The sequence below is a fragment of the Leptonychotes weddellii genome, chromosome 2 (assembly GCF_054177405.1).
Source record: "Leptonychotes weddellii isolate Sample4059 chromosome 2, ASM5417740v2, whole genome shotgun sequence".
Classification (NCBI taxonomy): Eukaryota; Metazoa; Chordata; class Mammalia; order Carnivora; family Phocidae; genus Leptonychotes; species Leptonychotes weddellii.
This window is the reverse complement of record NC_138370.1, coordinates 99956646-99970408: the sequence shown is the minus strand read 5'-3', so window position 1 is coordinate 99970408 and position 13763 is coordinate 99956646. Positions and strand designations below refer to the sequence as shown.

At 43.2% G+C, this 13763-nt stretch overlaps 1 protein-coding gene across 1 annotated transcript in view; it reads left to right on the top strand.

Annotated features, from left to right (window-relative positions):
• The window catches only part of ARHGEF38 (Rho guanine nucleotide exchange factor 38), a 127144-nt gene that overhangs the window by 73135 nt on the left and 40246 nt on the right, over positions 1–13763 (top strand). Inside the window, exon 4 of the mRNA XM_081812036.1 lies at positions 7884–8031. Within this exon, the coding sequence (XP_081668162.1) occupies positions 7884–8031 (148 nt within the window). The remainder of the gene's footprint in view (positions 1–7883; positions 8032–13763) is intronic.

Sequence of the window (13763 nt, the reverse complement as noted above, 5' to 3'; positions counted from 1 at the left end):
AACTCAGGGGCCACAAGTTCCGACGTGAATTCCTTTAACTGCCTGATTGCCCCATCCCTCTCCTGGGCCGAGACATACTCTCCAAGCTTAGGGCTCAGATAATCTTTGAGCCCACCGGACACACTAGCCTCTGATTGGACCCAAGGCAAGAGGAGACAGGGTCTCTAATACTAGCAATTACCATGCCAAGGGAAGAAGAATGGAGGGTATTCTGTGCCCAGGCCCTACAGAGCAGCCCGCCAGAGTTCAGACTCACCTTCCCTTCAATATGGGCTGAAAACAACCCACATGGACTAGCCTGGAATCGGGCCCCTATCATTGTTGAACTGATCCCAGGAGCCCAACCTCAGAGGCAAAGGCAATACCCCCTTCCACAAGAAGCTAAGATCGGCATCCAAGAACATCTGACCAAGCTCAAAGAAGCAGGTATTCTAGTTGAGGGCCAGTCGGCCTGGAATACCCCACTCCTGCCAGTCAAGAAGCCAGGAGGGGGATACCAACCAATTCAAGACCTGCAGGCCATCAACAAGGTGACCATCTCTCTTTGCCCAATGGTCCCGAATCCATACACCCTCCTCGGACAAATCCCAGGGTCGGCCAGATGGTTCACTTGCCTAGATTTGAAGGATGCCTTCTTCTGTCTCCGCTTAGCTCCCCAGAGCCAGCCACTATTTGCCTTTGAATAGTCTGAGCCTGATACAGGGCACCAGATGCAACTGACTTGGACGTGCCTCCCACAGGGGTTTAAAAACTCACCAACCCTCTCTGGGGAAGCCCTGGCTGCAGACCTCACCAGCTTTGCAAGAGAGGCCACACGATGCACCCTCCTCCAGTATATGGATGACCTCCTCCTCACCAATGACACACAAGAAGACTGCACAAAAGGCACAAAGGCCCTCCTACTGCTCCTGTCACTCAGGATACCGAGCCTCATGGAAGAAGGCACAAATCTGCCAACAACTGGTCCGATACCTTGGTTTCCTCCTCACCCAGGGGAAAAGAGAACTAGGGCTGGAGAGGAAAAGGGTCATCATCTCCCTGCCACAGCCCCAGACAAAAAGGGGCCTACAAGAATTCCTGGGGGCTGCAGGATTCTGCTGCATCTGGATCCCTGGGTTCTCAGCAATAGCAAGACCCCTTTATGATCTCTTAGGGGGACCAGATCGAGAACCCCTGGCCTGGACTGAGGGAGCAGAAGCCGCTTTCACAGAGATAAAGACCACCCTGGGGTAGGCTCCAGCCCTGGGCCTACCAGATGTAGAAAACCTTTCAATCTCTTTGTGCATGAAAAGGAAAAAATAGTGCTCGGGGTACTCACCCAGACTGTTGGACCCTGGCAACGGCCAGTTGCTTACCTGTCAAAGAAGCTGGACCCCGTGGCATTGGGATGGCCACCATGTCTCAGGGCACTGGCAGCCACAGTCCTACTCATCAAGGAGGAGGACAAACTTACCCTGGGGCAAGAACTTAACGTTAAGTTTCCTCATGCAATTGTGTCTCTCATGAACGCACAGGGACACCGCTTCCTTTCCAACTCTTGGCTAGCACAATACCAAGGGCTCCTCTGCGAAAACCCATGGGTCACCCTCAAAACAGTAAGGACATTAAATCCAGCAAACTTTCTCCCCACGGAGGAGGGGGAACCAGATCATGACTGCTCTGAGGTGACTGATGAAGTCTACGCAAGCCATCCAGATCTGCAGGATCAAGCCATAAAGAATCCAGAGCTCACGCTGTTCAGCGAAGGCAGCAGTTACCTACAGCAGGGTGTCCAGAAAGTGGGTTATGCAGTAACCACAACCACTGAAGTCTTAGAAGCTAAGGCATTACCAGCTGGATGGTCAGCTCAATGGGCTGAATTATATGCCTTAGTCCGAGCCCTCACCCTTGGTGAAGGCAAGCGAGTCAGCATCTATCCTGACTCTCGGTATGCCTTTGCTACTGTACACATACATGGAGCCGTCTACAAGGAAAGGGGTCTCCTAACTGCAGCAGGAAAAGCTATCAAGAACAAGGAGGAGATACTGAGACTCCTCGAAGCCATCTGGCTTCCAAAGGAAGTAGCAATCCTGCACTGTAAGGGACCAGAAAGGAGATGACCCCATAGCGTGGGGAAATCATCTGGCAGATGAGGCAGCCAAGACCGCAGCCATTGAGGATGTGGACAGAGCCCCTTCCCTCACCATGGCCCTCATACCCCCAGAAGAAGTCCCTCTGCCCAGTTACACTAAAAAGGAAAAAGAATGGGCCATGGCTGAGGGGGCCACCCTGACTGAAAAGGGTTGATGGATGATGCCAGACGGGCACCTCTTTGTTCCAAGAGCAACTGGAGGGCATCTAGTCAAGGAATACCACCAACTCACTCAACTGGGAAAACTGCATTAGAGGCCCTTCTCAAGAAGCACTACTACATCAGTCAGCTGCCTGCACTCTGCTGAGCAACTAGTGAACGGTGCATAACATGTGCTAAAGATAATGCTCGGTCTGCACCATGGCCCCTGCCAGGTGTCCAAAGGATGGGAGCAACCCCCTTCAAGGATCTAGAGGTCTCAGGTATCACCCCATGGGTCCATCACTCCAGAGTGAAGAAAGCTCGTCGTTCTGACGGGGAGCCGCGCCAGTGGAGAGTCCAGCCAGACTTCACGAACCCACTCCAGCTTCACCTTCGACGAGACCCCACAGACTGATGGACACCTGCTCACCATGGTCCCCGGCTCTCATCGGCATGATTTCTCTCATCTTGGGAGTCGGACTCTACACTGTTGCCCCTCCTGACTGGACTTTCCCCCAGAGGCTTGCTATTGTCATTGCTTACTGGGTGTCCCTAGGGTGTATTACTGCACTTACTGTCCACAAGTTTCATCTGCTGATGGGTTAGCCATGATGGCTCCCTCTACCTAAGGTCATAGATCCCACTTTTACTGGCCCTCTGCTTCTACTCCTGAGTGCATTTCACCATGGTTTTCCTAGCCCTAGTCAGTCCTAGTCTTCTGCTACCTGGTGTGCTGTTCCTCCGCACTGCCTCTAGCTTGCCCGGCCAGGCAAGGGGTGCAAACTCTCATTATCACCATTATTGGCAAATGGACTTTCCAGCTTATCCCCCTCAATCCTGCACCAATGCCCCCACTGACTTCTTCCATCTGGGAGGGACACACACCGAAGGTTAACATCCATTTTGATGGATGCCAGCTTCTTGATACCTCCTGGGAACCTCATAGATGGTGTTCCTACCATGGCCCTCACTCTGGTTACCCGCTGGTAGATATCTACATCTGTGGGGGCCCTACGCCTCAACAGCCAAACACCTGCCCTCAGTTCTGCTCGCAAGCCTGGGGATGAGTCATGGGTGGCAACTTGGCCGGGAATGGAACAATGGTCCACCAGCTGGTGCCTCAAACAGCGCAGTGACATCAGGATTTCCTTGTCATGCAAGGCCACCCCACCCTCTTGCCCTAACAATCACTGTATAGTTGTATACATCTGCATCACCCCGCAGGATCAATCATGCACGCTTGTTAGTCTCTTACCTGATCTTTCAGTCCTCCCCGAGAGCGATGCCCCACTCATATGGAAACCTCCTAGCCGCCCTAGACGCTCCCCCGCAGCCATCCCTCTTGTCGTGAGCCTGCTGGCCGCATTAGGTGTTGCCCTCGGCACCACTGGCGTTGGGAGGTCTCAGGTTCAGTACCAGGGGTTAACTCAACAACTCATGGTGGATTTTTCTGCCCTCACTCAGCCGGCCCTGGCCCTGCAGCGCCAACTCGATTCACTGGCCTCAGTGGTCCTCCAAAACAGGTGCGGGCTCTACTTTCTCACGGCCGCGCAAGGGGGGCTCTGCCTCTTCCTACAGGAGGAATGTTGTTTCTATGTTAATGAGTCGGGGGGGTCCAAGAAACTCTGACCCAGTTACAGGAAGAAGTATGTCACCGGGTGGGAAATACTCCAGCAGACAACTTGGTGGAATACCCTCTCACAGTGGTTCCCTTGGTTCGCCCCCTCGTCGGCCACCTCCTATTGCTTCTCCTCATAGTGGCATTTGGTTCTTGTATTCTTAATGCCCTTACTAGGTTTATTACTACTCAAATTGCTAAAATTAGGCTCCAGTTACTCCTTACTCACTATCGCCCCTTAGAAGATGGAGATGTTAAACACCTAAACTAGGTGTTTAAAGGGGCATCAAAGGGGGAGAATGATAAGGAAAATCTGTGTCCTAAGATGGCCGACCTAGCCAGCGAGAGAGTCCCAGTCCTTGCCCTGGGGCTCTTCCAGGTTCTCCTCCCTGCCCAGCTTCTCGCACGCACCAGAAGTGCCCAGTATGCGGAAGTAGAAGTGTATAAATTGCCCCCTTTGTTTGTGCTCGGGGTTCAGACCTTTGGAGACCACTCTCCTCTGAGCCCGCCGGCGTTAAATAAACCTCCTATCCAAGATCTCTGGGTGCCACTTGGTTCTTCCATCAGGTGATCCAGTCCAGGTTCCTTAACAGGGGAAAGCCAGTATGGAAATTCTTGGGTTGCAGAATTTTTTTAAAAAGCACACGGTAGTTATATTTATTTTATACTGTTACGGCGCTTTTGTGACAGGCAGCCAGAAGTGAAATTACCTTCACCAGTCTTGGCTCAGTCCTTCCTCCACTCCTAATCATCCATTCAAACCCACATCCATTAGACCGAGCAGTTGTCCTTCACCACTAAGGAAACGCAGCCCAGAGTCATGTTACCGTGGAAACAGAAGCACCGTTTTGCTGCAAGACACATGGCTTTATCTGCATTATTATGAAGCAGAAGACATTGGTAGGGCTGGGAGGGGAATCAAATATTCTGCCTACCAGTGTTGTACTTGGCCTTTGGGTGAATAAATGACTTTCAATTAGAGTGCTTAAGTATCTTTTAACTTCAATAATTGTTATTAGAGTCCCAACAGAATTTTACTTGGAAAAGAGTAAAAAAAAAACTGACTCTGCAGTTAAGGAGAGAGCTATAAATTCTTTCAAACGACACCATTTCTGTTAAAATATGTATGTGTATGTATGAATTTACAATTAATGGTTTCATTGTGTGCAAAATAAATGTCTTTGTCCCTTGTTTTTTGACTTTCTGACTTGATCCTATTGCAGATTTATGAGGTCGTCCTTACCTCTTCCTTTCTTTGTCTCTACTCTAAACTGCTTTGTAGTGAACACATGTATTTACAATCCCATCTTGTGGTGGGCTATGTGTATCCAGATCCTCTCTTCTTGACTTGCTGCTGATCTTCCTCTGGGCCTGCCACTCACTCGCTCCCACTTCTGGGTGGTAATACCCTCCCCCAGCCAAAGCCCTCGCTCTCATTTGCCATCTGGCTCTATTACTGGGAGGCTCTCCTCATCTCCTGCCCAACCCTAAATTTAGGTTACTATCCTATTTTATTTTCTCTTCTTGTAACTACTTCGTTCCTTATTGTGTGTGTTGCTAACTGTCTTGAAGACCAGATCTGCAAGAATTACACTGGTAGAAGGATCAATTCTTCAATTTAATCCCAGGAACAAAACAAAAATCCCTCATCCCTTCAGTTCCAGGATGCTCATAGACAGTGTTTCCTTGCAAGTCCAAAGAAAAGCCCTGTTAAAAAAAAAAAATAAGACACATACACACATGCACACACACATGTAGTCTAAGAAAAGTCTCTTACTAGCTGGATATAAATTAAAACAGAATGTGATTTTAGAAGTACTAGTGTTTTAATTCTAGAGAGAGTAAGGTAGCATTAAGAGATGAGTGATGTTTATTAAGCAGCTAGTTCATTCCAGGTGTTTTTTATGTCTACATTCCATTTAACTCTCAAATTCATCCTCAGGAGTGATGAGAATCAACTCAGTTGCTCCCCAAACCCTAGTCAACAGTGATTTCTGATTCTGAGTTCAGTGTTCTTTCCAACTGCATCACTTTGTACGTGTCCGTCCAGCAAAGTTCTGACGTGTGGAGAGCTAATAACACCTAAGTAAAACTGAGGAGAATAAAGCCTCTAATCCCGGCTTAGTCTCTACTGGACAGGACTGTGGGAAAGTCATTTATTTGTTTCAAACTCAGATTTGTCCATCCTTATTTAATAGGGATAAATAACCACTTATCTCCCCATACATATAGGGAATTAAGTGGTTAATGTGGGCAAAGCATGTTGAAAATACAAAGGGCATTCTATTTCTGTAGGAAGAATGACAGACTCTTGTTACTATAATAGGTCCAGATTGGTAGGTCCACGTAACTCCCAATCAGTTCAGTCCGAAATCGTTGTCAATCCCAAATTTGCAGTGTCTTTGAGAGCAGACCCCATTACATATTTTTTCTGTGTCTCCCAAATCATCTTAACATAGTGCTGGGGTGTATAGTGGATGCTTAATATACATTTTCAAGTGATGGAGTGGGTGATTAAATCCAACTATTGTTCAATATCTACTTGAGTCATCAGTTACAGATGCAATTTTATTATAATATCAAAAAGGATTCCTTAAATGCCTGGATACAATTAATACAAGTTGCTTTAAGAAGATATAGTCATACTATTGAATCCCAGATCTGTACCTCTGAAACAAATAATGCAATATATGTTAAGAAAAAAAAAAGAAGAAGAAGATAGCAGGAGGGGAAGAATGAAGGGGGGGAATCGGAGGGGGAGACGAACCATGAGAGATGATGGACTCTGAAAAACAAACTGAGGGTTCTAGAGGGGTGGGAGGATGGGTTAGCCTGGTGATGGGTATTAAAGAGGGCACATTCTGCATGGAGCACTGGGTGTTATCCAATTGAGTTTTTTTTAAAGATTTATTTATTTGTTTATTTTAGAGAGAGAGAGAGATAGTGAGAGAGAGTGGGGGAAGAGGAGCAGAGAGAGAGGGAGAGAGAATCTCAAGCACCGAGCACAGAGTCCCATACAGGGCTCAATCCCACGACCCTGAGATCGCGACCTGCACTGAAACCAAGAGTTGGATGCCTAACCCCATGCGCCATCTAGGCGCCCCTATCCAATTGAGTTTTTAACAGGAATAATGGCCAATTCTTTCTATTATGACATATAAGGAAATATTTTATTTCCCTAAACTCCATTGCTTGCCTTTCAGAGAATCTCGGGAAACATTAGTGGAATAAATAGCAAAATTAATTTACCTAGAACCTGAAATTTCACTTTCCATTCCTCTAACAAATTCACAATAACTGCTCTATTTTGAGCATTTACTGTATATGTACTACACACACACACTACCCCTTTAATTTTTATAATGACCCTCTGAAATTGAATCTATTATCGTCCCCATTCTATAGGCGAGGAAAGAGATTCAGAAAGTAAACATAACTTGTCCAAGTCATAACCTGTCCAAGTCTGTAGCACAGCCTGATCCAAACCCATACAGGCTGATTCTAAGGTGTTGCTCTTAAACAGGGTCCTGCACACCAGCCAAGTGCATAAATCACCTCTGAGAAAACCAGCTTTCTTTTGCTGCCTGTCTCCATTAAGCTCTTTATCCTTCCTTTTATAAAAGAAAGGAAGGAAGGGAAGAAAAAAGGAGAAAGGGAAGGATGAGGAAAGAAAGAAAGAAAGAAAGAGAAAGAAAGAAAGAAAGAAAGAAAGAAAGAAAGAAAGAAAGAAAGAAAGAAAGAAAAGAAAAGGAAAGAAAGAGAAGAGGAGGGGAGTGGAGGGGAGTGGAGGGGAGTGGAGGGGAGTGGAGGGGAGGGAAGGGGAGGGAAGGGAAGAGAAGGGAAGGGATGTCATCCACCCCTCCTGAGTAACCTGGGGATAAAATGGGACCTCTTCAACATGTTAACATTGGTCAACATTGTCAAAGAATAAATATGTAGAGTGTCCATTTGGTCTGACTTGATGTCATTTTGCCTTTGTTTTGCATTTATCAGGAGAAGTGTTCTTGCAGATTAAAGGACCACTGGAAGATATTTATAAAGTCTACTGCTACCACCATGATGAGGCACACAGCGTACTGGAATCCTATGAAAAGGAAGAAGAGCTGAAGCAACATTTGAGCCACTGTATCCAGTCCTTAAAGTAAGGCCTTTTCAAATGATGATTTCCATGCCTAGCAGGGAACATTTTAACTGGATGTGGATGAAAGTTCCCACATAAATCCTACATTTGATGAGGCTTGCTGGGAGCTCTACTTTGTGTTCCTTTTATGAAAAGCTGACATGCCAGAAACCCTGATTGACTTTTTCCTCCCCCCTGTGAGCATGACTAAAAATAACATCGGGGATGATTTGGGGCTCTGTAGAGAGAGAAAAATGCAGTATCAAAAAATGAAACGTGGAAGAAAAGGCTCTTCTTAAAGCTGTTGTTACCTGCCTGCCCCCACATGAGACAGCACTGGGGCATGAGGAATAATAAAGTTAGGGGAAGGTCCCATGACTCTCTGTATGGCTCTCCCCTTCCCCCAGATTCACTGTGGGGAAAGAGGGGAGACTGATGAGGACTGGTCAGATCCTGTTAGTTTCAGGAGAATTAGTCATGACTTCTTTTCTCATCCCTTAAGTCTTGGTGCTACAGAAGACATACTTTTTTAATCTGGAAGAAATGATTCACTATAAATATCTAAAAAATATAAGGAAACACAAATAAGATAAAAACCCTTGCTACTCCATGTATTAATTCCTGGCTAGACCATGTATTAATAACCACAGCTGACATTTTTTTCTGATTTTATTTATAGGCATAAATATGGACATGGGTTTGGGTTTATTCTTTTAAATGAAATTGGCATCTTCCTGTGTATATTGTGTTCTACCACATGAAGCTTAAAGCCAAAATTTCTGCCCTACTCCACTTCTTACCTAGTGCTTCCACTATGGTCTTTCATTTCTAAGGATTATCCATTGTCAAAGATTTAACCAGAGAGAGCTGTGATATCTGAATCAAAGCATACCAACCAGTCTGAGCATCTAGCACACTCCCCCTCTATTGTAGGGGGACAAAAATTGGGGTCCTAATGTGGTACAAGAGATTGGTAGCTGAATTAAAGTGAAATCAGGAGACAAAATGAGACTACAGTGGGCCCCCCCAACCTTAACCACATGGGCTACGTTCCAAGACCCGCCGTGGATGTCTGAAACTTGGATAGTACCAAACCCTATATATACTGTTTTTTCCTATATGTGCTGACAGTTCAGAAGGAGGAGCATATACTTCTGGATCACAGCTGACTGTGGGAACTAAAACCCCCACAGATAGGGGCACTTCTGGACTCTGGAAAATGTCTTTCCAGACTAGAACGGGGACTGAAACTGGTTTTAAGCAGGGTCCAAAAAATTTTAAAAATTAGCTTTATTGCCTTCTATTGGTCATTAAGTTGTTGCAGTTCTTTACCCATTTTTCATATCATGGAAAAGATATTTAAGTCATGAAATCACAAGCATTTATTTAGTGCTTATGCTATACGAAGCATAGTTCTGGGTGCTGCAAATACAAAAATAAATTGAGAATTAGACACTGCCCACAAGGAACTTAACGTGACCAGGTAACTCTTAAAGATGGTATGTGACGAGTAGCTCCAGTTCATTATTTTTCCACTATTAGCAGTTTAGTTCAGTGTTAGAAATCAATCCAGAGGAACTTTAAAGTTTGAAGTTGTATCCACCTTAATAAATTCCTATATTAGGAGCAACATCTTCTAAATATACAGATACTTGTTTTCCTATAGAGGAAGAACGATGTTATCCTGGGTGTGAATGAATACGTTTCCTACCTTAATCTAGCGGCAAGATCTGATCCAAGAAATGTCTATCTTGAGTCATTCTCCTTCTTCAATTTCTAGAACTAAAAGAGAGAAACCTCACAGCAAGTGCACAACTAGCACCTTTGACCATCACTCCAAATACAACCCCAGGAATGGAGGTCCCTACCGGGAGCAGATGTAGTTAATTTACCTTGGCATGTGCTCCTACCGGTTGACTAAAAATGGAGCTGTCTGTTCAGGGGGGTGAACACTGGCTTATTGTTCATTAAGGATTTTGATTCCTAAGAGAAAGAAATGGACCCTGCCAGAGTATTCCACTTGGCAGTGTAGCCCAGTACCAAACCCCCTAAAAGCAGCTAAAGGCAGAGGTAATTTTGAAACATCATGAAGTCTCAATTATTGAAAATGACTTTTAGACCCAATAACTTATTTGATCTTTTTCTGAAAGCCCTGAGTTATTGCCTTGGTGGATGTCCCAAATCTTGTGTATTCAGCACTATTCTGATTTTAGGGAATGATTTCAGGCACTGGAAGGTGCTAAGGTTTAGAAAGCACAAAATCCAAATGAAGTAATATTGGCACAACTATTTCTTAAGGGAAAGAAAAATCAAAATAAAATAGCTTAAGTTAGAGCTATTTTCCCAAAAGTTGCCTTTCCATGAAAATGAAGTCGATGATGAATTGTACTGGTCTGCCTGAAAACTGAGAGCAGAATTATTGACATTACTGTAATACTGACCCCAATTGAGCTAAGCTTTAAATTCTGAGAAACAGGTTTTTAAACAGGTTTATAGGCCAAAGAGAGTCTGGAACACCCCAAGGGGCTTGGCTTCCCTTGCCAAGTCATCAGTCAAAGCTATTACTGTGGCTCTGCCTTTTCCTTGTGGCTACATAACGGAGCCCAAGTGCACAGTTGCCAATTTCTAATGAATACTGGGTGTGGCCTCCATTTTCTACCGTGCAAGGGGATATTGGAACAACAGGGTTTGAAGCAATATCCACGAGAGAGGTGGCTTCAGGTCTCAGAAGTTAAAGCAGATTTTTACAGCAACTTGGGTTGCATTTGAACTAAAATTAAAATATGCTTTATTGAGGGCCTAATAAATATTTATTAAGAGTGCTAGATAATGTTAAAAATATATATTTATATATGTATGCATAGTTCTTGCCTCCTAGCAACACACCTTCTACCTGGGGAGATATACAAAACCATCTGGAAAGTTTAATAACAATACCAGAGTTAATTTAAATAACACACCAGAAGCTGTCACGGTGAAGTTCAAGACTAATTTCCAAAAGAATGGTAGAGAGATTTCCTGGTTCTGTAACAGACTTGAGCTCATAACCTTTGGCTATTCTTTGAAGCCCATTATCTTTCAAAAGAGAAAATAATATTTGTATCTAGAAAATAACTTTGAATCCCTTTGAAACGTTAGGACAGCATTTCTTGGTGTATGATTTCCCCCGTGTCAGATCCATAGGGATGTATATTAAAAGTGCAGATTCCTATGCTCTGCTCCAGACCAAAAAAAAAAAAAAAGAAAGAAAGAAAGAAAAAGGAAAGAAAGAAAAGAGAAAAGGACCCCTAGGATCCAGTCCAAGCTACATATTAGCAACATATTAACAAGCACCCTCAGGTAATTGTGGATACAACTCAGGTTAAGAACAACTTCAGAAAAAGAAATCAGTACTTAACTAGCTGCTTTCCCTGAAGCAGATAGACCTTCTTCATGACTACAGAGACAATCTAAGCAGTGATTTCAGGGTTTGGAGACCTTAAGAAAGAAAAGACTAAAACTCTCTGGAAGCACAATATCACATCTGCATCTGTAGCCTGCAAACTGGAAATCTGCAAGTTTTTATTTATTCAACAAGGAGTATTTATAGATTCCCATTAGTGACCCCTAAGATTGCATGAAAATGCTATTAATACAGTCTCTAAATTTATGGAAGTCATTTTCTAAAGCTCTAGTTACTTAACCTCTTTGGGATTATTTAAGGTTTCTGATCTGTATGAGGAAAATGAAAAATAGAATAGCCATAAATGCAAGTGTAACTATAATTAGAATAGCTTGTCTGCTACCTCCTTTTTCTGTTTTTCTAGCTATAAATACCACCAAATCCCCGCTGTCTTTCAGAGTCCCTAGAGATCTGTTTATTTTGTAATAGATAAAGAACAAAGGGGCTTTTCCAAGTTTTTTGGTAGCTGGAAGACATGTTTCTAGCTTTATGTCTCGTGGTTATAAATTTATATACATTTTTCTTCTTCCTAACCGAAGCCACCATCCTCAGGAGGAAAACTAACTTCGTCATCTGGGTGCTTTGCCTGTTTCTTTGACTACTACAGCTTCTCCATTCAGAAGGAAGCTGAAAGCTCATTCAACAAAGAACCTAAAGGAATAGAGTTCAATTTGTTCACCACATTTTATATTTCTTAACGTTATTCTAATGGAATGTTCCAAATAAAAATTAAAATCATTTCTGGAAATTTTTTTCAGTTCCTTGTTATGGGGCACCATATAGTTTGAACAAAACTATAATCATTAAATTTCTTAATGATTAGCCACATAAAAAATGTGTTAATTGTAGGTCAAATTATAATGAGCCAAGGAGGGTAGGAGGTGTGGTTGTGGTTATATTGTTACTTTCCCCAGAGAAGGGTAAATGGACACAATTTAACTTCCTCCTCCCTGTATTGTCCTTGACTGGGGCTAACTTCTGGAAATTTTTAGCCTAAAAGGGACACTTTTAAAAAATGATGAGCAAATAAGGAGTTGTTATAATATAATAGTACTATGCTATTACTCCAACAGGTTTTCCCTGTTGGAAAACCTGAGGTTCCTTTTTGTAAAATCTATACTTACGTTAAACACCATGCTAATTTATGTCATAGTACTTGTTTTATTTGGTTAAAATAAATGAAATAGAGAAAAAAAAGTCTATGTCTTCTTTAGGAGTTAAAAGAACAATCTTTTCTTTCAACTGCAAATTTTGTGTTTGGGCTCCAAAATGATCACATTGTTCACTTGTTTGCTTCCATAGAAAAATGCATTTATATTTTTATTCAACTTCACCCCCAATTTTCTGGTCTATGATCTACAGAGCATACTGGGAAAATGAAATTCCTCATTAGAAGGAGACAGAAACTGAAACAAAAATATGAGCTTAAAGGAAATAAGTGGAAGGAAATATTGGGTCAGGGGTAGTGGTGGCGCAATCCCTTTCATAGAAGGTTCTTCCAACAGCAGTGAATAATTGTCTGAAATGATAGTGGTTGCTGATTTTTAAAAAAATTAGAATTCTCTGCTTGATTCCAATAAGGAGGTCTTAGAGTCAGCAGAACCTAGTTATTTCGAGATGTCTAGGAATCCATTCACATAAGATGTCTGAAGAGTGAAGGAGTACTTGTTTTGCATATATGTATACCATTGTTTTCCACATATATAGAGCACTGGGATTAATTTTTTCAAGCTTTTTAAGTCCATTAAAATTTATGAAATTCAACATAGGTATTTATCATGGATTTACTTCTCAATCATTGAAAATGAAAAGACCATCTACTATTATGAGATGGGGTCACAATATTTTATTTTTATATTGAAAATATTCATTGTATTCTAAATTTTTTTTATTCTTATGTTAATCCCCATACATTACATCATCAGTTTTAGATGTAGTGTTCCATGATTCATTGTTTGTGCATAACACCCAGTGCTCCATGCAGAATGTGCCCTCCTCAATACCTATCACCAGGCTAACCCATCCTCCCACCCCCCTCCCCTCTAGAACCCTCAGTTTCTTTTTCAGAGTCCGTCGTCTCTCATGGTTCATCTACCCCTCCGATTTCCCCCGCTTCATTCTTCCCCTCCTGCTACCTTCTTCTTCTTCTTCTTTTTTTTTTTTTCTTAACATATATTGCATTATTTGTTTCAGAGGTACAGATCTGAGATTCAACAGTCTTGCACAATTCACAGCGCTTACCAGAGCACATACCCTCCCCAGTGTCTATCACCCAGTCACCCCATCCCTCCCACCCCACCCCCCACTCCAG